The 23,672-nt window shown below is 36.5% G+C and overlaps 1 protein-coding gene and 1 long non-coding RNA gene across 3 annotated transcripts in view; both read left to right on the top strand.

Moving 5' to 3' along the window:
• Positions 1-14,280, top strand: part of stac (SH3 and cysteine rich domain) — a 63,895-nt gene extending 49,615 nt beyond the window's left edge. For both annotated transcript variants that reach the window (XM_066682205.1, XM_066682201.1), the window contains 6 exons: positions 959-1,040; positions 5,705-5,769; positions 10,208-10,302; positions 11,287-11,338; positions 11,733-11,870; positions 12,185-14,280. In XM_066682205.1, the coding sequence (XP_066538302.1) occupies positions 959-1,040; positions 5,705-5,769; positions 10,208-10,302; positions 11,287-11,338; positions 11,733-11,870; positions 12,185-12,283 (531 nt within the window). In that variant the 3' untranslated portion in view covers positions 12,284-14,280. The remainder of the gene's footprint in view (positions 1-958; positions 1,041-5,704; positions 5,770-10,207; positions 10,303-11,286; positions 11,339-11,732; positions 11,871-12,184) is intronic.
• A 6,853-nt stretch (positions 14,281-21,133) lies between these two features.
• LOC136688471 (uncharacterized) lies at positions 21,134-22,740 on the top strand. Its single transcript, XR_010801168.1, has 4 exons — positions 21,134-21,245; positions 21,714-21,745; positions 21,874-21,954; positions 22,380-22,740. It is a non-coding gene; the product is annotated as an uncharacterized lncRNA (long non-coding RNA).
• Positions 22,741-23,672: the final 932 nt, after the last annotated feature.

The following is a 23,672-nucleotide window of genomic DNA, read 5'->3' as shown; positions in this document are numbered from 1 at the left end:
TGCCAATGGAAGTAAGACATGCTACTGATGAAGCTGTATTGAACACTAAGACACCACTACATCTCTAGACTAAACTTTGTGTATATATGGAGATGTGTATATGAGTGTATACAGGCAAATTGGAGGCTGATGAATCCCAGTCATGCTCTCATCGTAATGTATGTTTAGTATGCACTTATATGCATAAATAAATATAAGCAGGATTTATAGGAACAAGTTCTGCCTGTTGTACAGCACTAAATAATAATAGGTATGATTGTCATTTGGTGTTGTATCATTCTTTTAGTCAATGCAGAAGCAAAAGGTAAATTATCCCAACATTGTCTCAGGAGGGATCGAGCTCCAACCAGTACTTTAAAGTTAAAATATTTGTAAAATATATTTGGGGCTACAGAGTGTATTATAAATTAAACTTTTCCGTGTCACAATAAACCACGGTATAATACCTGAGGGTCAGTAATGCCATTTTAAAATTTGTTAGTGTTTTAAGTTTGTTGTGTGTTTTAAATGAATGAAATGGGAAATAAATATGTTTCAAATCGAGTTTTGTTTATAAAATCTAATGCTAGCTTTAGCTTCGCATAGCTATTTAAGGTAGAAACGAGTATTCAATAAGCTGCACAAAAATGCAAATAAGACACTTAAACAGACCCATTTAAGGTTGAACTCAATGTTTGAATACGAAAATTGTGAATACTTGTTTGAATAATACAATTGGATTGTGTCTTTTTTAAACGGAGAAAGTGGAATTAAAGTTGCTTCAAAACGTTTCAAAACCTATAGCACTAGTTTCAGCTCTGAAGGTGGAACAGTATTTAAGAACCAAGGACTAGTAAATGGACAGGTAAGGTGGAACAAAATGTTTGACTACGAAAATTGTGGATAAGAAGATCTGCCTCCTAAACAAAATTTATGGTGGAAGTGAGTGCTAATGAGTGTTTGTGTCCCATGTGTCCAGACCAGTGACCTGGCACAGGTTCCAGAGGAAGCAACAACCCAAAGCAGCCATGCCCAACTCACTAGGAAACCCAGTGACAATGGTTAGTAAACAAAAAATTTAAAGTGGTTATGATTTAGACAAAATGTACAAATTCTACATGCCAAACAGAGCCTTGAAACTTGTATGTATATTATTGTTGTGCGGTATGCCGATACGAGAAAAGTATCTCAATACTTTATCATTAAAAACGGTACAGTACTCCATATAATTAGTGCCGGTGTTGTGCCGAATTCAGCACCCCCGCCGCAAGATGCATCCTCGGCATATTTAGTCCTAAGGGAGGTTAATCGGCGTTTTATGACAAAACGGGCAAAATATCATGTTCATTTCCGTCAAATTACAAATAAATCGCCTTTTCCCCAGTAGAAACACTCTAGATGTTGTGATGTAAAAAATGTTACTTGCTAAAATGTTATATCCATGAAAATGTACACATGCTGCCACTGCCTGAACATAACTGCAATATTAATAGTTGAATTAGAAAGAAACCTACCCAATTTTAATTCTGACTACATTTCTCTTTTTGCCATGAAACTTATACAGGTATTTTATATTGATCCTATAGGTGTACTGACAAAAACAAACCATATTTGTGTGTACAGAAAGAGAGTTATGATGGGGTGCTTTTTAAGGCAATCCATCTGCCTGAAAAGGCACCCCTGCTTAATTCTGGCTACACTGCATAGAGACTACATGTATCCAGCATGCAAATAGGGGTGCTCTTCTTTCTAACATCTCATGTTTTTTTGGTTAAATATACTTGAATCTTTTAAAGTTAGTTTATTTGCAAATGTAAGGCATGTATATATGTATACAGTATTGTGTTCATTTTCAGATAAAAGTACTTTAAGATAATTAAAAATTTGTTTAACTGTTGATTGTTATAATAGTTTTTAATAGTTTTAATATGTGTTTTTTATTTATTAACATGCTATTGTATATATTGTCATTAAAATAATTGAAATAATTAAAATAAAATAAAATAATTAAAATAATATATTATTATGCTACAAGTTTTCTTGAACTTGTTTCTAGATTCTAATGTTTATTTGCATGTGCAGTTTAAATAATACATTTTCTTTCATAATATATTTTTTTTATATTATAAAATAAATGTGTGGTTGTATTTTTCAAAAAATATCTTATTTGAATCAAGTGCTTATTTCTTTCTACTTTAAAACACACAGCATTTTTAAGAGGGGGTGACTTTTCAGGCAGATGGACTGCCTTAAAGAGCATCCCCCTGTAACTGTCTTTCTGTACACACAAATATGGCTTGTTTTTGTCAGTACACCTATAGAATCAATATAAAATACCTGTATAAGTTTCATGGTTATAACAGTAATGTAGCCAGAATTAAGCAGGGGGTGCCTTTTCAGGCAGGTGGACTGCCTTAAAAAGCACCCCATCATAACTCTCTTTCTGTACACACAAATATGGTTTGTTTTTGTCAGTACACCTATAGGATCAATATAAAATACCTGTATAAGTTTCATGGCAAAAAGAGAAATGTAGCCAGAATTAAAATTGGGTACGTTTCTTTCTAATTCAACTATTAATATTGCAGTCATGTTCAGGCAGTGGCAGCATGTGTACATTTTCATGGATATAACATTTTAGCAAGTACAGTAATGAAGTGGTAATTTTATTTACAATTCGCTGCTTTTGTCCTATATTCCTATTTATTTCCAGTGTTTAAATATTCCATAAAAATTGCGACAGGATATGTAGGAGTTTCATTGTGGTCAGAAAATGAACGTACACGTTTGTTTTAGAATAAGTCGAAGCTGACTTCAGAAAAAGCAGTGTTGCATGTAGATTATATCATTTTATTATTTACAAGCGACCTTTTCTTTTTTACATCACAACATCTAGAGTGTTTCTACTGGGGAAAAGGCGACTTATTTTTATTTTGACGGAAATGAACATGATATTTTGCTCGTTTTGTCATAAAATGTCGATTAACCTCCCTTAGGACTAAATATGCCGGGGATGCATCTCGCGGCGGGGGTGCTGAATTCGGCACAACACTTTAAGAAGGAGTGTTTTAAAATAAGCGCGGCATTTCCAACAAGTGCCACAGCGGAGAAGTGTGCGCCCGCAGTGCTTTGTCTCTTCTCCTTTCTTTAATGACTTTGTCGCTAGTTTAGCGACTTTTCAGAACTTCTAGCGATTTATTAAAAAAAAACAACAACTAGCACCAGCGAGTTATAGAGTTATATTCTACTTGTTATAGAAGAGAATCGCTGGTAGCACAACTCATTAGAACACCGGGACTGACCATGAGTGGGAGAGACAGCTCTCACTCCGCGGCTTTTCCATCTCCGGGAGACACTGTTCCCTCGACGCAGCTCATCTGCTCCAGAGATGGAGCAACACAGTCTTCCCACACTGCAGTTCACAGAGATCAGAATGACCTGTTAATGCAAAAAGTGCTGCTACAGACACGTTTGCTTTCTTTAATATTGAGTTCCTTGTTCTGAACTCCTGAACTGAGATCACATATTTGATTGAGGCATTCAGCATTATTCCAACAGTAAACACATCTTAGGAAATTATGACACAGGGCCGAAGGCGCGATTGGTCCCAGAAATGGAGAAATGTCATGTGTGGCGTCACACTTGACAAGCAGATGGCAGCAGTTTTACCAGCCATCCTGAGCTTGTACAGTCATAATTAAATGATAGTAAAAGTCATAATTTTGGTATTGTGACAACACCAATATACATAAATTTCCCATGCATACATATAATCGCTGTCCAATGAAAAACTATTTCCCAAGATATTAACTAAAAAAACTACTAAATTTTTAATTTAAGCTAATGTAAAATCATTTTATTCAAAGTCATTTTGGAGCATTTTTATCGGTACATTCTTCATTACATTTTTACACAATGTGAAGTACAGCTGTATTCAAATGACATAGTAAAGTAAAATCAAACAAAAATGTATTTAAATTGAATAGTGACAATATATAAACAAAAATTCTAGGCTAAATACATATTAAATAATAGTGATGCCAATGGAAGTAAGACATGCTACTGATGAAGCTGTATTGAACACTAAGACACCACTACATCTCCAGAATAAACTTTGTGTATATATGGAGATGTGTATATGAGTGTATACAGGCAAATTGGAGGCTGATGAATCCCAGTCATGCTCTCATCATAATGTATGTTTAGTATGTACTTATATGCATAAATAAATATAAGCAGGATTTATAGGAACAATTTCTGCCTGTTGTACAGCACTAAATAATAATAGGTATGTTTGTCATTTTGGTGTTGTGTCATTCTTTAAGTCATGGCCCTACAAAGCTACAAATATTTGTGACGTTGTATAGCACACTATTTCTATATCACAGTGTTTCAGGATGCTGCTTTTTTGCTCACCATTGCACTTGAGATGGAGGAACAGGATCTGTGCCACCATAATTTGTAAGAGTGGCTCCCCAGGCCCAAGCAAACCTTGATTGGCTGCAGCTTCAATGTTTAGCACAAGGTTAATAAGTGTGATGGCTAATTCTGACACTCCTTTTACCACATTGTCACAGCGGGCTCACACACAGACTTCTACCAAAACATGAGTACCAATTTTTTATTTTGCCCAATCTGAGTGTATATACCATTAGCAGGTTACATGTAACCATGCTGTATTTAAATGCCACTACAGATACACCTATGCCAGAATGTCATGGTATAATTATACATTACTCATAATACAAAGTCATGTCTAACATTGTTTGGTTCATGCTTTTGATTATTCATTTACAAATTTAAATAGCAGTGCAGCCCATTAAAGAGCAAATGTCATTATTTATAATTCCAGAAGTATTAAAAGTGTGTTTTAATTAGTTTTGTTTAAATGTAGTCCCACAGTGTCAGAAGGATTCTAAAGCATAAACTAGCCATTGGCATCCACCAACAGTTTTGCTGGCTTTGCTGTGTTAATGGGAGAGATACATATCCTCAGGTCCAGGACATCAGAGACAGGACTGCAGTGGGGAGCCCTGCTGTAGCTTATCTCTCTTCAACACACAGGTGGTGCAAGTCCTGAATTCTATCTGATTGCCTCTGAATGGCCATTGTTCCACAGAACACTGGCATTTTCCTGTACAATCAAAAAGAGGGGAAAATGACAATTTTACTAAGAAATATAAGATGGATCAAAGACAAAAGGATGACTTTGATGCTTTGATGAAGAATATAATATCTCTTGTTAGTTTTACTTTTTGCACTGAACTAATTAGAGCAGGGAACAGTTAGACCAAGCTAGTAAAACAATTAACTCAAAGTAATCATTCATTCATTATTTTTCTGTAAACACTTTATCAAGTTCAGTGTCGTGGTGGGTCCAAAACTTACTGGGAATCACTCAGCACAAGGCAGGATTGAGTCACCAGTCCATCACAGGGCATCACACATTCACCCAGTCACTCAAATACCAATAGACACTTTTGAATAGTCAGTCCAACTTATGGTTTTTGGACTGTGGGAGGAAACCCAAGAAGACACAGGGTTAACACACAAGTCTCCTCACAGACAGTGACCCAAGGCAGGTTTTGAACCCACAACCTTACGCCCCTGGAACTGAGTGATGGTGAAACTTCTTGTTTTACTGCTGTGCCACCCTCAAAATAATCATATTAGAAATAAGCTATATGCATTTACATTTATAATTGTTAATACTCTACTCTTGCAGTGTTTACTTTGGAGAATGGCACAGAAACTTTCCAAGAAGAAGACAAAAAAGAGGAAGACTCACCAGTAAGTGCCCATTTTTGACATTCAAACTGAGCTGCACATCTGGATAGCTGAGAAACACTGCTGAGCGTTAGTTTTAACACAAAGCATGGTGAAAATACCTGAAATAGCAACTCAGTTAGCAGAAGCCCGTTTCAGACATGCATGGTAACACAGATCTTTTTCAGAAATTAGCCAGAGGTGCTGTATGTGTGAACAAAAAGGTTCATAACAGTTGTACTTGACATTACAAAGATTTTATCCTGCCAAGCCCCTAGTTAATATACAGGTCATGTGTGAATAAAGTCAGTAAGAATTCAAAGTGAATTCATACTGAATGCCTCCTGTACCCACCACACTAACGTTGCCCCATGCCTAAGCCACACATGTGAAAGGGCAACTGCAGATTATGTCCAGACCTAAACATCTCTGGACATTTTCCTGAGTTCATATGTGTAAATTGTCGTCTAGAGAAAGGAATCTGAATAGGGAAGCTTATAATGTGAAAGAGAGAATGAAATGCTCTAAGAGATATAATTAACTAGGAAAGTTATGTCCTGTCCTAACTATGTTAGATTTAAAGCAAGTGGTCTAAAAATTTTACATTTGGTTATGTCAACTTGCTAGAGCCTCTCTTCTGTGTTGTTAGTCAATTGTTGGTGTCTGTTTAGTTATATATGCTGAACCGCATGTTTAGTGTTCCCCTCCAAGCTTATTAATGTAAAAACTTATTTTGTTTGTTTGGTTGATTTTTTGTTTGGTTTTTCAGGGAGCACATTTTTTTTGTCATTGGTGATGGGCAGTAGACTTATTCTCTAGCAGTGCTGTAACAGATTCAGAAATGAATCCGATCATGGGCTCTGTTTCACACAGGTGATTTTGTCAGCCTTATTTAGAGCTCTTATCATTTAATAAAATATTACCTCAAAAAAATTAAAGAACAAAAGCTCTAAATAAGACTTTCTTCGTATCTGGGGCTGGATGCAGAAGCCCAGGAAAGTGTATGGGAACTGGAAGTATGACTAACATTGGAGGGAAAATTGGATTATAAATAGAGGGAGTGAGAGACAGATTGGGCAAGTTGAGAATACGATAAAAGTTGGGGGGCGGCACTATTTCATACCACAGGACCAGTCTGCCAACACACGGCCGTAAATAAGAGCATCTTGAGATCAGCATAGCTTTTCAAAGTCAAAAAATTTAAGCAGATTCTTCAGGATGCCTGACTGTAGTCTGTCTCGCTGTCTGAGACTAAGATTGTGAGAGCACACAATGTCAGGGCATGTGTTGCCCAATTTTGTAAGGTTTGTAAGGTCTTCATTTCAGTAAAAATCCCAGGATATTTATAGCATAACATATGCAAGGAAACATACTGCATTTATTTCCAGGGGAAATTTTGTTCCATAACAAAGCACCGATATTTAGCCAATTTTCCATTAGAGATACAAACTTTATATATTAATTAATTAACACTTTATATATTAAACATTTGATAGAATGCAACTCCACTATTGTTATTCTCCAATCTCAGATCAGTTTTTCTGATTTTCTTTCGCTGTGATCTTGTTAGTAACGGAATCCAGGTCTGATGTTCTGTATTCCTTCTTGTGTGAGAACTGATCTGAAACCAGTTCTGAAGTCAGTTTGGCCTGCTATGTTTGGCCCTATGCCAAGACATCCTATTTCCCATGAGTCGAAGAGAAACTTCTCTTTAAATAACTTAGGAATAGCTGTGTTTGCAGCTTGCCCCACCTTTAGCTGTGGTCAGCTCCTTTATATATTATTTTTTTTACCCTTTATTGACTTCACCCTATTTTAAGGATTTTCTTCTTCTCATAACTGTCCTTACAGCCAAATTTATGAGTAGAATATTTATTGGAGAAGATATGGTGTTACAAATTTAGACCTGAATGTTTAACTTAATCTAAGCTGTTATTAGTTTCATCCTGCCTGTCCTCAAAAAAATATGGCAGTGTGCTGGACTCGAGATTGGAACATTTCAGTTGATCTGACAACACAGCTGAGACAAGCATATGGTCGAATGGGGATTCCCTTCTTTTCAGGATTTTTTTTTCTCTTTAAAGTCAGGTCTGTTTTGTTCACATCTGCAACCAGTTGGAATATACATCACATCTTTAAATGTGTGCATACATCACCTTAGTTCTTTTTAGGCCTCTCTTTTGTGATTTTGACTGAACATTTTTTATATGAAAGATGACTTTTGTACAGTAAGATCAAGCTTATCACAAAGTATGATGATGTGGCACAATCCATTCCAAATGTGAGATTATCCACAGTAGACTTATAAGCTTAGAGCATCCCTATACATAAGCATCTGTATATGGATGTTCTTTATTACGTCAGCTGATTCAAAAGGGTCTGAGAGAAAAACAGCATCGTGTCTCATCTATTCTTGTGAGAGGAGACAGCACATAGCATCTGAAATGCACATCTGTTCAACAGGATCATGAATACAGTCCAGCACCCACACATATTCCTCCTCCAAATCTGTTCAGTTCTTTTAGCCAGCATTTGTGTGTGTGTGTGTGTGTGTTTGTGTGTCTAGCAGGAATATATCACATTGTAGGGCCCAAAACCTTTACACATTCTCACTGTGGGGACTTGTCTTCCTTGTGGGGACCACCAGCTGGTGAAGACTTGTTTTAAAGTTGGGTTAAGGTTATAGTTAGGGTTAAGCTATCATTTAATTATTAAATAATATATATTTTTATCAATAGATTAATGTAATGTCCCCACAATTTACAGATATAATTGTGTGTGTGTGTGTGTGTGTGTGTGTGTGTGTGTGTGTGTGCATACATCCTGGCTTGCTGTCAGCCTTTGAGTCATTCTCTGGTGGCCTTCCCAGTTCAGCTTGTTGACTTCTCTCCATTGCTTCTAATGAGATGTGCTCTGGAATGCAGAGCCTCACATTCACTCAAACGGATAAAGAAGAAATGTAGATGGAGAGGAACTCTTTGATAGCCCACCTCTCAAGAACTTGCTTTAATGCTCTTAACCCAAATCTAGTTTCTTGACAACCACAAACCAGACTGGATACTAATTTTCTTCCTTGTGTCTGTTGCTGGGTTCTTTTGCCTTAGCCCTGGAGCACTTTTTGCAGGGTAATTTTCCCCCCTACTTTACCGTTAACCACCTGGACCTTTATTTTCCCACTCCTGTCTGGTTTTCTTTCTCCTATCCCCTGTTCCTGCTGCTCTATCTGGTGTTGCCCCAATCCAGCTCCTGTCCCTAGGCACCCTGTTTGACATCTTGGCCTTATTTCACCAACAGCATCATGAATGGCCATTCAAGAATGCTATTTTAGCCCAAATGGATGTTGCTTTATCACTTCTACAGAAATTCTGAACTTATCCCGCTTCCTCATACGTCTTCGTAATTAATATTTTACTTTCACGTTACATTACACATCACTCATTATTTCTGTCAGTTAAGCTTTACTTCAGTTTTGTTGTATGTTGTATTTGTTGTATGAGTCTTGGTCTTCCTCTTGCACTGAGGGAGATTTTCTTTGTCACTACAAGCTTTTTAAGAAGATTTTAAGGGGTTGAAATCATTCATGAGACACTTTTAACAATTCTTGGCAATGTAGCATGCAGTCAGAATTTTTACACTTAATTTACTAAAAAACTATACTCTCACTATACCTGCATTAAAGGCTGATCCTGAATACTTTGTTAGTTCTTTCCTGCATGTTCTCTAAACATTTTAATATGTAAAAGGAATAGCACTTTCTCTAAACATACTAATGCATGTATTAAAATAATTAATCTGTGTTTTCTTGATCAATATTTTAATACCATTTAGAGCTCCCACATTTTTCCTCCAGATGGTGAGCTGTAAAGTCATGAGAAGCGTATGCGTAGAGCTCCAGACTGGCTCTTCCCAGGGTGTTAGTCTCAGACCTGCTACGTTCCCTCCACTTCCTTTCTCTCATCCTTCTATTTCCTGATTCACACCATAAACAATGACGGAGGATTTATCCTCCCACATGCAGCCATCTCTAGACCTTTCCCAGACTCAAGTGAGTGCATGATTCTCGCTTCAGAGGGAAAGAGTGAAATAGGAGTTGAGATTTTTCCAGTTTCTGTTTATGTTGCCAATTTGGGCTGTTTACTGGATTAAACACAGTAACACATATGTGGGTAAGGTAAGTGTTTACTACATGACAGACTAGGTTTTATGTCTTTGAGTCTTAACCAAACCAAACACTCACTTCCTGCCAAACAATTTGTCCTTGTGAAGCAACAAAGTGCCAAAGCTCTAAGTGCTGAGAAAAACAGACTATTTGTGTGTGCTAGAGAAATCGAGTACGAAACTTTTTCCAGGCCAGTGTGAAATTAAGAGAGGAAAACCATTAGTTTAAGATTTTATTTAATGTAATTTTATTTATGATTCTGAATTAGACAGGTGATAATGCTGGTGTGTTTTTGATTTACAGCCAGACAAAGAGTTGAGGAAAGATCTCCTGTTGCTTAACACCTATGTGGCTTTATATAGATTCATCCCCCAGGATAGCCAGGACCTGGAGATGAGGTGAGTTTGAAATGAACATCCCTTAGAGAAACAACATCAGGCCAAGCATTGATGTAATATGAAGTCTTAACTATATCTCTAGAATATCTATTCTTTTAGCATCTAGATCAGTGGATAGGCTGATTCAAAATTTATTGGATTCATAGCGCATTTTGTTATGAGAAGATACTGATTTTAAAAATAAATTACCTGAATAGAGTCAGATTTGTTAAAGTAAAGAAAGCGCTGAACTTTCCAGAGCTGTGGGTTTCTGTGAGTGGGATCTCTGTAAATGTCTCTTAAGTGTCAGTGAAGAAAAACTGCTACTGGCATCAGCATTAGAGACTACAAACAACGTCAGACTTAATGAATGTGCCCACTAAATCATCTGGGATGTTGGTGTAGCACAGTCTGGCTTGACACACTTTAATACAAGGCTGTTTCAGCTGTCACATAATTGTTGTGGTTTATCAAAAAAAGCCATTTTAGGTTTTTGTTGTAGAAAACATGCTACTGTATTGAACATTTAGTTTAATGCATATCCTTAATATTTATATGAAGACTCTTTTAGCTGTTTAATTTTGCTGTTTTATTTTATACTACTTCTACTACTACTACTGCTGCTGCCTGTAGTCATATTGTTGACTGTCATTTCGTTTTACCTTCATTTTCCTAATAGAACTGCAGAAAGTCCTTTGACTTGAGAGCCCTTTACCTCCTCTTCACTCTTGCACTTCAGTCCCACAGTAACACTTCAGTTTCCACAAGTTCATTTTAGATTCATTGATACCACACTGAGAAGCACAGACTGTAAATGATTAGAGTGCTATACTTGCCTCTGCAAAGACACGCAGACATTCAAATACATTCTCACAGAAGAAAAAAAAAACAAAAAATCTCCAGATTTCATTAACATAACATAATCGACATGTGTGATATTTTATTCAGGAAAGCAATACACACTTAAGAAATTAATCTTTTCATCTTTCACACTTTGTGCTTTAGACCTGGCGATCGAATAATTCTGGTGGATGACTCTAATGATGATTGGTGGAAGGTGAGAGCTCTGAATAATCATGAACAAGAAGCAGGAATAATTAAGAGATCCTGGCTGTTGCTTTCAGTTGAGAGAAGGCAGAAACATGAGAAAAGGAAAACAGATATCCCTAAGCCAATCCCAATACATGATTTAATATTTAAGATTATAAAATTGTCTTTAGTACATATTTGTTTGAATTCTGTAGCCTATTGTTTTCTATAAGTTATATTATTAAAGTCATATTAAATAATATTTATGCAAATTTTTATATTTTGTGATTTAGTTTGGAGTCTTTCCCAAGAATCAGAGTGTATCTAAAAATGTATAATTTTTGTCTTTTCTACAAGTATTTCTCAAAGAATAAAGTGTATGGTGAAATAATTCTTGTCTTTGCTTGAATTTAAATTTTTAGGGTGTCATCGATGACAGGATAGGCTTTTTCCCATCATCTTTTGCACACCAAGTGAGAGCAGGTGACCAGGTATTCAGGTGTAACCGCACCTTCATTGGCTGTAAGGAGCAGGGGCAAATCACCTTGAAAGAAGGACAGGTGAGTGAACTGTTATCTTTTACCATCAATAACACCACTACACAGACAAACACATTGTACCCTTATATTTAATTTTATCATAGTCCTGCTGTTTTGCACCTAAATGTACTTAGGTAATTATGAAATGGTTAATCATTTGATCCAAATATAATAGAACCGAAACTATCACTATACACAGGACAAGGGTTCTCTACAGATGCTTTTTTGCTTATCAAGGTACAGACAATAAAAATGTACTCTCAAATAAGGGCTGAAACTGGGAAACTGAATGTGATAAATATAACATTCATTTTTTATATTGTTAAAACATACAGATCTGTGTGAGCAATGAAGATGAACACAATGGTTTCATCCGAGTAGCCAGCGGAAAGAAGAGAGGATTCGTCCCTTGTGACGTTCTGGAGAACATATGAGGAGGAGGAATTTAATCAGGAAACAAAGAGAGTAAGGGAAAGAAGAGTGCCAGAAAGACAAACACATCAGGAGAAGCTTGAAGAGAAAGCACTCTCCCAGGAAACAGCGATGGCATCACTGCTGCCCATCACACAACTCCAGCCTGGAACAGAACATCGTCGGTAGCCATGCACAAGAGTCACCGAACTGCCAGAGGTGCAAACCTCACAGAGGCAGGTGAACGGCCTCAGCAGGGATCTGAAAAATCCATCTCTTCTCCATCACTCCCTCTAAGGGAAGATGATCAGGGGAAATGGGTCTAAATATGCATTCCTTACACAGCTGGAGCCAGCTTTCTTAGTCTGTTTTTACGGGTTGAAGAGATTCTGATTTAATAACCAAATGTAGATGTTCAGAGGAAAAAGCTTTAGGACTGTGTTCCCTCTCCATTACTGGAGCCTTACAAGATCAAAGACCTATTTACAAAGTTATTCTCCCACTACCCTGAGAGCACATGTCCACGCAGAAATAGCACTACTGAACATAGGGTTGATACATCCTAATGGATTATCTAGCCGCAGTTAAAAAGCGATGATTAATGATATCAAGTATGGTCAGTCTTCTCATTTAGTTTGATGTGGAAGTAGTGTGACGCAACTTCTTTGCAAGATGTTGAACGAACCCAAAGGGCTTTATTCAACAAATGCACAGAACACTTCTCACTTTGTTTCTTTTTTTCCACTGATATTGCAACAGTGTTCAAGAATTTACATTCCACCAACAGGATTACTAAGTGCTACGCTCTGACTGGCATTTCCTCTAAGAAGGCAGTCTTGTTATAAAAAGGGCTTATTGACAGGAGGAACTGGACATATCACAGATTTGTCGAGATTCTGAGAGGGAGTATTTTTTGTTTGTTTTGTTTTTGTTTTTTGTTTTCTTTTTCTCAAAGCCAAAATGGCATTAAGAATGTGCTTCTGTCTGACTTCTCTCCTGTGATTGAAGATACAATTCCCACAACAAAATAAACAGAGCTGTAACGAACAGTTACAAGTTCAATACAATCAGTTCATAAATAGAAATTTACTACGACAGTCAAGCATAAGATCTAAAAACAAAGGTTAGAAGTTATTTTAGTTACTTCTGGTATGTGCTCCACTCTGGCTGCTGAAGAAACTGTTTCATCTTAATATGAATTATAGATATTAATTTCTGTAGTTACAATTAATTCATTGTCTGTAAGTGCTTATCCAGTTCAGGGTCGTGGTGGGTCCGGAGCTTACCCGGAATCATTGGGTGCAAAGTGGGAACACACCCTGGAGGGGGCACCAGTCCTTTGCAGGGCAACACACACTCACATTCACTCACACATTCACAGCTATGAACACTTTTTTGAGTAGTCACTCCACCTATCAGCGTGTGTTTTTGGACCGTGGGAGGAAAACGGAGCACCCGGAGGAAACCCACGTGGACACGGGGAGAACACACCAAACTCCTCACAGACAGTCACACTACCTGCTGCGCCATAGTTATAATTAGGAATCAAACATAATTTGTTTAATATTCTTCATGAAAATTCATGACAAGGTATATGTTTGCTGCTTTGGTAAAGCTAACACTAACAGTAGCTCTTTGATTTTAACATTCATAAAATCACTCTTTATTTGATAAAGATTTCATAAAATTACTTATTGTTGATTCTGCAATTTAAGGTAAATCTTTCTGCCACCTCAAGAGTTAGATATGTAAGAGAGACAGCTTTGTAACAATAAAACTCATCTATCTTTTAAGGATCTATTTCGACCCAAATTGCTTGCTAATAACTAATGAAAGTGAATAGGGGCTAATAAGCATTATGCAAACTGTAACAAGTTTACTGGTCTCATTTTGGATGAATTATAACATGAACGTTTTTACAGTTTCATCTGTATGTTCTCTGGTCTGGTGTTGAATTGCATTGTAAGTTGTGGTAAAAATGAATTTCGGTAAGTCTTTGCTCTTGTTAAAGGGAACTTTACTGTACTGTACATATTGTATGCACAGAATTAAATTCTATTTATTGATCTTGGAGTGGTGTGACTACATATGCTCAAGCTCAACTGGATTAAACTCATCACTGTGAGCTGATTTGCATGATTTCTTTTACATAATTAATCTGAAGCTCACTTAAATTAACAAAGGTCTTTGAGTCTGATAATGACTCATTAAATGACAGTACGTGTAAGATATTAATACAGTGATTTTGAGACTCATTCAAGGACTCAAACACAAAGATGAGAAAGCTGCTGCTATCTGTGATCATGCTGAGATGTGAGGGGGAGAGGGGGAGGGAAAGTGAGGCAGAAGGAATGTACTGTGCCACATCACTCCATCTTCCTCTGTGGATGAGGGGAATAAAACGGGCATAAACAGAGAGATTAAAAGGGGTGATTATCCCCTCATGAGGTCTGTCCTTAAGTGACCTTGGTAATATGCAATGCCTCTAAACATGTACAAAAGATCTGTTGAGACAGGCAAATAAGACTGAACATTTTTAAGATTATTCAAGTTACATTCCACTATAAGCAGGTAAATTTCAAAAGAGCACCCACATAAGGCACAATCATTGCCGCAAAGATCAGTTTTGTCTCACTACTTGGTTCCAAACCTCATGAGGGAACTGTCAAACTGGTCAAAAAAAAACATCTCAATGGAAGATTGCAAAGATACCATCTGTGTTTTACCATTCACCATACATACATAACAATGAGAAATATTTCAGAGAAATCTCAGACTGTAGTGCAGAGCTATAATCCACTGTTGGATGAGTATGACCTTTGAGACCTCATATGGCAAGCATGAGAAACCATCATGCAACTGTGATAAAAATAGCCACATGGGCTTATCAGATTTTGGATTTTGGAGAACTGCCATTTAACACAGTCCACTTTATTGATCCCAGAGGGAAATTAAAGGCATCCAGTAGCTGTTCTTCTAACAAGAGTAAGATATAAAAAAATAAGATAAAGACAACAGAAATAGAAAAATATAGCTGAATACACTGAAATCGCGAGTTAGGAGTGAATCAACTTACGAAATTTCCGAGATACGAGCCGTTGCTCGGTCGATTTTGTGCTTTAAGATGCGAGCTGCGAGCCTACGCTTCCCGCCACATAGTGGTCCAGTTCACTTGGTAGCGTTTAGTTCACTTGGTTACCTTGCCATGCATTCTCTGTCGTATCGCTGTTTCTTGTAGCATTAAGTGTGTAGCGAGTAAGGTAAGCGATAGAGCACAAAAAATCTCCGCGAATCTCCTCCACTTCCGCCAGCATCTTTGTCTGATCTTCAAGGTAAATACACTTCTTTACATTCTCTTTTATTATGTATTCTTTTTATACATTATTTGCTATTTATAAATGACATTTTCTTATTTAAAAACACATAGCTAAAAAAAGGGAGGTTTCTGGGGGGCTGGAACTACGACGGAGTTTTAGAGCCACAGCGGTAAAAAAAAAAAACAAGATTCCGAGATTAAAGTCAGAATTCTGAGAAAAAAAAGTCAGAATAATTCTGAGAAAAAAAGTCGGAATAATTCTGAGAAAAAAGTCGGAATAATTCTGAGAACAAATCTCAGAATAATTCGCTGCGTGTAATGGAGCAGACACAGTGTAACAGAGTAGAACTCCGGCGCCCACGAGGCTCCATCGTGTTACGGCTCGGACTCGTACAAAAAACTAAAGCCTTTATGCCTCTCAGTCAGGGGCTGCGTCATGTCTGTGAATGCGTTTAATAAATAATTCATGCATAAGGCTTTAGTTTTTTTGTACGAGTCCGAGCCGTAACGCGATGGAGCCTCGTGGGCGCCGGAGTTCTACTCGTTCTGTATCCATCATTTTCGTGATCATTAATTGTATCGTGAAACTACATGCCCTGGGTTCGTGCACTGATTCAGGGTTTAAACACTAATCACACTGTGGTCCTGATGTGGAAGAGAAGAGCGTTTATTCCTGAAATCTATACCATAGCATGACTTAAGCAACACATTGCGTTCCACAGTTACACTGTGTCTGCTCCATTACACACAGCGAATAATTCCGACTTTTTTTCTCAGAATTATTCCGACTTTTTTTCTCAGAATTATTCCGACTTTGTTCTCGGAATTCTGACTTTAATCTCAGAATCTTGTTTTTTTTTTCAAGGCTGTGGCCCTAAAACTCCGTCGTACTGGAACGGATTAACATTTCAATTTATTTTAATTAGGACATGTTATTTGATATGCGAGCAAATTGGGTTAAGAGCTCGGTAATTAAACTCGTAAGTCAAGGTATTACTGTATATGTAAAATAATATACTGACAATAAAAATATAGAATACATAACTTAATGTATAACTAAATATAGAATATAAAATAACAAGTAGAAGTATAAATATAAAATAAAACACATTATATAAAAAAATAGAATCTGACAACACTGTCAACAGACAAATTCAAATTGGAAAGCTGCAACAATTTCTGAATGATTTCAAAAGATTATTAAACATGCCTCTGTCCCAACTTTATTTTTCAGGCATTAAAGGCGAAGTTCACTATTGTAAGACACTATAAACTTCACAAGATATTCCCTCTCCATTTTCTAGCTCTCCAGTCTGTGTGCTAGACAATCTCTCTCTCTCTCTCTCTCTCTCTCTCTCTCTCTCTCTCTCTCTCTCTCTCTCTCTCTCCCCTTCCCCCCTCCACATGGCAGAGGAATCTGGAGATTTTAAATGTTGAAAAGCACAATCCAAAATGAACATTCCTCTGTTCCTTCTCCATAGATGTGTAATGCTGACTTTCTTACTGAATCGGATCACTTAAGTTGGAGATGTCCTCCAGTAACTGGATTGCCAGAAGCGCTACAAAACAAAAGTTTCTGTGGTAATTAAAACAGTGAATAAAAACATACAGACAATTTAAATGTCAGCCATTCAAAAACAGCTGCCGTTTTCTTCCCCTCAAACACAAAGTACACCTTAAAAACGCAGAGCCTAGAAATGTGTTCTTCCCACAATCAATCATAGACGTTCCCTTCAAATTCAGAAATAAAATAAAATCAAATTGATCCATGAAAAGAGCACATTGTTGTACTTTTGTCAATTAAATAAACATTCCTGGGAATTAACAGATTATTTTAATGCCATTTAAGGAATGTCCCAAGTTTTCCATAAATGTAGTTGCATAAAGTGTTTGTTGGCCCTAACGTTTACTAATTTACCTATACAATGAGAATGGTTTTGTGTACCTCCCTCTCTCTCATCGCATCGAGTGTGACAGGTCCCAGTACAAGCCGCTGATTTACAGCGCCTTCCATAATTATTGCGACCCCTAGTTAAAATGTGTTAAAAGCCATAAATTCTTTTTTTTATTGCAGAAGCATAATCTCACTCTGAAAAAAAATAGAAAAAAGCAAATTTCAACTTAAGAGATAAAAATGAAGAAAAAATCCTGATTAAAAAATTTTATTTCCCATAAAATGACCTGTTCCACAATTAGTGGCACCCTTAACAATTTCTTGGAAATAAGTGTATTTGAGACATTTATGTCATTTCTACTGTAGTGTATAAAGTGGATCAAAGTATCTAGGAACCTTTAATTTGTAATTCATCACTTCCTGTTTCTCTGGGGTTTAAATATGACGTTACACAGAGGCCTATTTCTCTTACTCACACTTAAACATGGGAAAGACAAGAGAACACACTATTCAAGGCAGATGTGTGTCGACCTTCATAAATCAGGCAGTGATTACAAGAAAATAGTCACTCACCTGCAGATGCCCTTATCTACAGTCAGAGCAATCATCAGAAAGTTCAAAACATCTGGAACTGTGACAAACAAGCCTGGAAGAGGATGCAAGTGTATCTTGCACCACACACAGTGAGAAGGATGGTAAGAGAAGTAAAAAGTATTTTTAAGCTGTTCGGGGGCATGCACGGAGAAAGCCTTTTCTGAGTTATTCTCATGAGCGTAAACAGGTGGAGTTTGGCAAGCGCTACTGGGATTTTAATTGGGACCGATTTTCTTTGGTCAGATGAGACCAAGATAGAGCTTTTTGGTAACAAACACTAAGTCCGTCTGTTAACACCAAGGATGAGTACGCAGAAAAAACACCTCATGCCCACTGTTAAGTATGGGGGAGGATTGGTGATGCTGTGAGCCTGTTTCTACTCCAAAGGACCTGGGAACCTTGTAGGGACATGGGATCATGTACTGTTTGAAATATCAGGACATTTTAAATCAGAATCTGGTGACCTCTGCCCGAAAGCTGAAGATCACTGGGTCGTCACTGGGACTTTCAGCAAGATAATGACCCTAAACATGTGACCAAATCTACTCAAAAATTGTTCACAAGGAACAAAATCAAGCTCCTCTCATGGCCATCCCAGTCCCCAGACCTCAACCAAACAGAAAACCTGTGGGGTGAGCTGAAGAGGAGAGTGCATAGGAGAAGACCCAGGACTCTGGAAGGAATGGTTGAATATCACACTTTCTGTATTCTCCCATCTTGTGAGGAGTTATAGGAGAAGATTAAGTGCTGTCTTGTTGGCAAAAGGAGGTTGTACAAAGTACTAACACCAGGGGCGCCAATAATTGTGGCACACATGATTTCATTCAAAAGATTTTTTTTCCCCACCAAATAAAGGCACATGAATTAAAGCTTAGATTTTTCTCTTTTTTGCATTGTTGTCCCATATTATTAAAAAAATATATATATAGAATTTATTAGAAGCCAAAGAACACTTCTTAATCAGGGGTGCTAATAATTATGGAGGGCGCTGTAAAGACCTGCTAAATTGAACATCTGCCCAGCATCTCCAAACAGCAACTTCATCCTAGAGCTGTCAGCTCGTTCGCACACACACATCACAGCACCTTCCCAGTCCTGCATACCTTCACACTTCACTATGTTTAAAATTCAGTGTTAATTCCACAGACGTAAATGATGCTTTACATTTTATGTTATACTTTCATTTTAATCACTGACTGGATCATTGATCAGATGTCTTCATTTCTTGAGCTTCTTGGATTTTGGAAGTAGACTTTTCTCCCTGTATTAAACAGCCAATGATTCTCCGAACAGGATTAAACCTGTGTGAAAATAATGGAATCCTCTCTGACCCATAGTGCTATGTTGATGCTGACATATTTTTGAGGTCTATAAACTCAAAAGCCATTGTTGGTAGTTCCCTTCCAACTGGAGTCCCCATTTTCAATCATATTTAACATATTATGTATTAATTTGATATTTATTTAGGTTTCTTTGATTTCTGTCCTTGTGCAGGTGGATTATCTTATATTAAGTCTCAGAAATATTTGCTATAAAAAGATACATTTCCTAGAAATTATGTTGGATAAAATGACATTTTTTTCCTAATCTGACATGTTTCAAAGAGCTCTGGTCCAGCTCCAATTTGACTCGTATTTCAGCTGTCAGCTCATCTGAGCTATTTGAGAGCTATTTGAATTTTGACCATAGGAAGGAAACCCCCAAATCCTTCTGGTAGCTTCAGTATGAGTGAGGTTAACAAGGCAAAGCTCTTCAGGAGGACCTCTATATCAGTCTGTTGGCCAGCATGGCATATTTCCATTCACACACAGTTTACCTTGGATGAATTACAATGAAGATTTTAAATGCTTCCTTCATCAATTTAGCCTTTTCTCTATGGAGGGAATTCTGAATAAAGTTCCGTGCCACATTGTCCAAATGACCCCATCTTTGGGGAGATCCAACTTGCAGATGTACATTTGAAGACTGGAGCTCATTGTTACAGCTGGTGTGTTTCATTCTCTAATCCTTCATCAGTGTGCAGTCCCTGACAGAAAACTTTTTTTTTGGCTATGTTAGGCGATGGACCACTCTCAACCTACCTGACCCTGACGTCTAAAAATCCTCAAAAACAGCCTTGTCAGTGTCTCCACTGTGCTGCAAATGATCCACCGATCCAAGATTATTATTATTCTCTAGATTTCACCTGTGGTGAAGGCCTTTCCAGATGTGTCTAAATCATATTTATTCCTAGTTGTGTGTGACCTCTAGTGGTCAACAGCTGTAAAATTACATCATGACTCCTTTACCAGGATAACTGCAGTGATATTATAATTAAATATCAAGAGCTAAGATATAATTTCAGCAAAGGTGTGGAGTCCAGAGTAAAATGAGCTTGATTCATCCAGTCTACTAACAGTTCTTTGGAAATTATGGCCATCATTGGGTATTTTGTCCCCTTTTTCTGCATCAACCGCATCTACACTTCTGGGAATCCTTTAGAAAATACGTCAGACTATTGCTGTGAGGATGTAATGGCAGCCATGAGAAGGTTGTGATGTTGGATGTTTAGTTCTGAATCACAAACTCCATTTCAAATCTATCCAGAAGCATGGGATGGACCTCACGGACCGCAGAGAATATAATAAGAGTAAGAGTATAGTACACTTACAAGAGTGAAGCCCTTTTCAATGCATTTCTCTTTAATCCATGAATATGGCTTGTAACCACTTACTCACATTATTATTATTATTACATTATTATTTTAAATGATCCACAAGCGCCCCCACCCCCACCCCCCTCACCAATTAAATTTTACTGCGACTTATGAGACTGTGTCCTTTTTAAGCAGGTGGCTTGATATGGCTAGGGTGCACATGGAATTAGCTGTGCACAGAACAAAATATGATCAGCAGTAAAAAGTATATATTTCTTTTTTTTTTTTTTTTTTTTCACAAAACAAGGAGTGATAAACCGTCACTTTAGCACACTTTGGTCAGTTTACTGTGTCAGCAGCCACAGAGTGACAAGGTAATGAACTTTTTCAGTACGCATTTGGTGTTAGTGGGAGGCCACTCATTCCACAGTTAAAAACTTTCAAAGTTTGTAAAGAGCTGCATCGGCTTCATTTCCACACAATTTAATTTTTCAGCGACAAAAATGTCACCCATCTTTCAGCTCGGATTTTTGCTTCTCTTTTCAGGTGAGATTCAGACAAAATAATGCACACATACATATGCAAAATATATGTTCCAATAAGTGGGGAAATTTACTTTCACAACTATTAAAAAATAATCTGAATTATATAGATAATTAAAAATTCTTAGTGGTCAATGTGTATGAAATTTCCAAATTCTGCCCAAAAATAGTATAAAATAAGCGTTTTTTTTTTTTTCCAGTATATGAATGAAAATGTACTTGTGGGAAATGTATTGTATCAAAATTTCTGTAGTTTTTAAGATCATTTGAAAAAGCTCTTTAAAATGTGTAATCCATTTAGGATGAAAGACTCAAAAGGATAATATAATATAAAATCCTTTTCATTAACATAAACTGAAAAGTCCCATTTGGAGATCTGCATATTTTCAATAAACTCTTCTAATTATTTGCTTATTTCTGTAAATGATGTGATTCAAATTGATTTGTTCTACTCTTACATTTTCCTGGTTAGTGACTGTCCTGTGTGGAGAGAACAGTGTCCAGGTACAGGAGCCGATCACAAAACTAACCTTTGTCTTTGGACATGTTTATAGTGGTTACACCACTGATATGAATATCAACAGTTTTCTGAACCTGATCACTAACAGTCCATTCCTTTCTCTATGAGACAGGCAGAGGCTCCAGGTTACTGTAAAACCTGTATAGTTGTCACACAGAAAGTGTTCAGCATAATTGGACATTCACTTTCTAAGGTATGTCAATATGTAAGATCAGATCTGCTAAAATAAAAAAATAACTGTATATTATAATATATCCTTATTTTAATATATTTTGACCCATCTGTTAATGTTTTCCTATGATTAAATTTATTTAAATATATAAATAAATAAATATGAAAAAATTAACTATATAGGCAATATTTAAAAAAAGGAAATAAGTATGTGTATACTGGCTGTGAGTATGCTGCCTGGTGTCTAAATCGTCGTTTTATGGTGATTTTGAGATAGTGTTGGCCTACAATGCCATTTATAAAATCTTTCAAAATTATTCTTTAGTAATGTGGTACACAGAAATCTGAGAACAAAAGTTGTGGAATTCATTTTTAATGATTTAAACCACCTCTAATACACAATAATCAAGTGAAAATCACTTTATTTTTCCCTTTTCTTTCCCACAGCGTGTCATTGATGTAGCTCTTCATGGAATCTGCCTTAAATTGGGTGTGCTAAGACACATATGTCATAGATTTATTGTTAGATACAAACCGAAACTGATTAATGCTATCGCTGCAGGACAAGGTGTGAGTGGTGTGTGCAGATCTCTAAAACTCTGTAAATATTCCACTAATATATTTCTTTTTAATTAAATTCCATTGTTTATTTGGGACACAATATGGCTGTTGAAACAAAATCCTGTATATCTTTAACAAAACACCTTACAAAATAATTCAAGATTTTATTTTTAATTTGATATTTTTTGTGATGTTTTTGTTGATGACACATTTTTCAATTGAAACAAAACTGCTTAAGTGAGAAAGTTGCATCATTATTATTTTTTTATTGTACATTAAACAATAACAGTTACAAACATATATTAAAAGCTTCTAAAAATAATTGTCTGATCTGTTCACTGCCCTGGAATGTACACCAAATGTAAGAAAACATATATTTAAAAGGCACAGATTTCAATTTCATTTCTAAATGTGGTTAAAATGACTTAATTAGTCCCTAAATTTTCTTAATTAGAAAAAAATTACACTAAACTGTAAACTGTGGCATTAAGAAAGAATGGTCACAAATTAAGCAGCACATACAGCAGGCAGCACTATTTCATTCCACAGGATCAGGCTGCCAACACATTGCTGTGAAAAAAAAACAAAAAAAAAACACTTAGATTTACAAGGTCACAAATTAAAGCAGATTCTTCAGGATGCCTGACTATAGTCAGTCTCGTTCTCTGAGACTAAGATTGTGAGAGCACACAATGTCATGTCATGGCATGTGTTGCACAATTTTATAAGGTTTCATTTCAGTAAAAATCCCAGCTTAACATATGCAAGGAAACATTCCTGCATTTATTTCCAGTGGAAATAAAATTTTCCACAACAAAGCACTGATATTTAGCGAATTTTCCATTAGAGATACGAACACTTTATAGGTGCTGGTCATAAAATTAGAATATCATGAAAAAGTTGATTTATTTCAGTAATTCCATTCAAAAAGTGAAACTTGTATATTATACTCATTCATTACACACAGACTAATATATTTCAAGTGTTTATTTCTTTTAATTTGATGATTATAACTGACAACTAATGAAAACCCCAAATTCAGTATCTCAAAAAATTTGAATATTACTTAAGGACAGTACAAGAAAAGGATTTTTAGAAATGCTGGCCAACTGAAAAGTATGACCATGAAAAGTATGAGCACGGCACTCAATACTTAGTTGAGGATCCTTTTGCCTGAAT

The sequence above is a fragment of the Hoplias malabaricus genome, chromosome 1 (assembly GCF_029633855.1).
Source record: "Hoplias malabaricus isolate fHopMal1 chromosome 1, fHopMal1.hap1, whole genome shotgun sequence".
NCBI classification, from domain to species: domain Eukaryota; kingdom Metazoa; phylum Chordata; class Actinopteri; order Characiformes; family Erythrinidae; genus Hoplias; species Hoplias malabaricus.
This window is presented reverse-complemented; position numbering and strand designations above follow the sequence as displayed.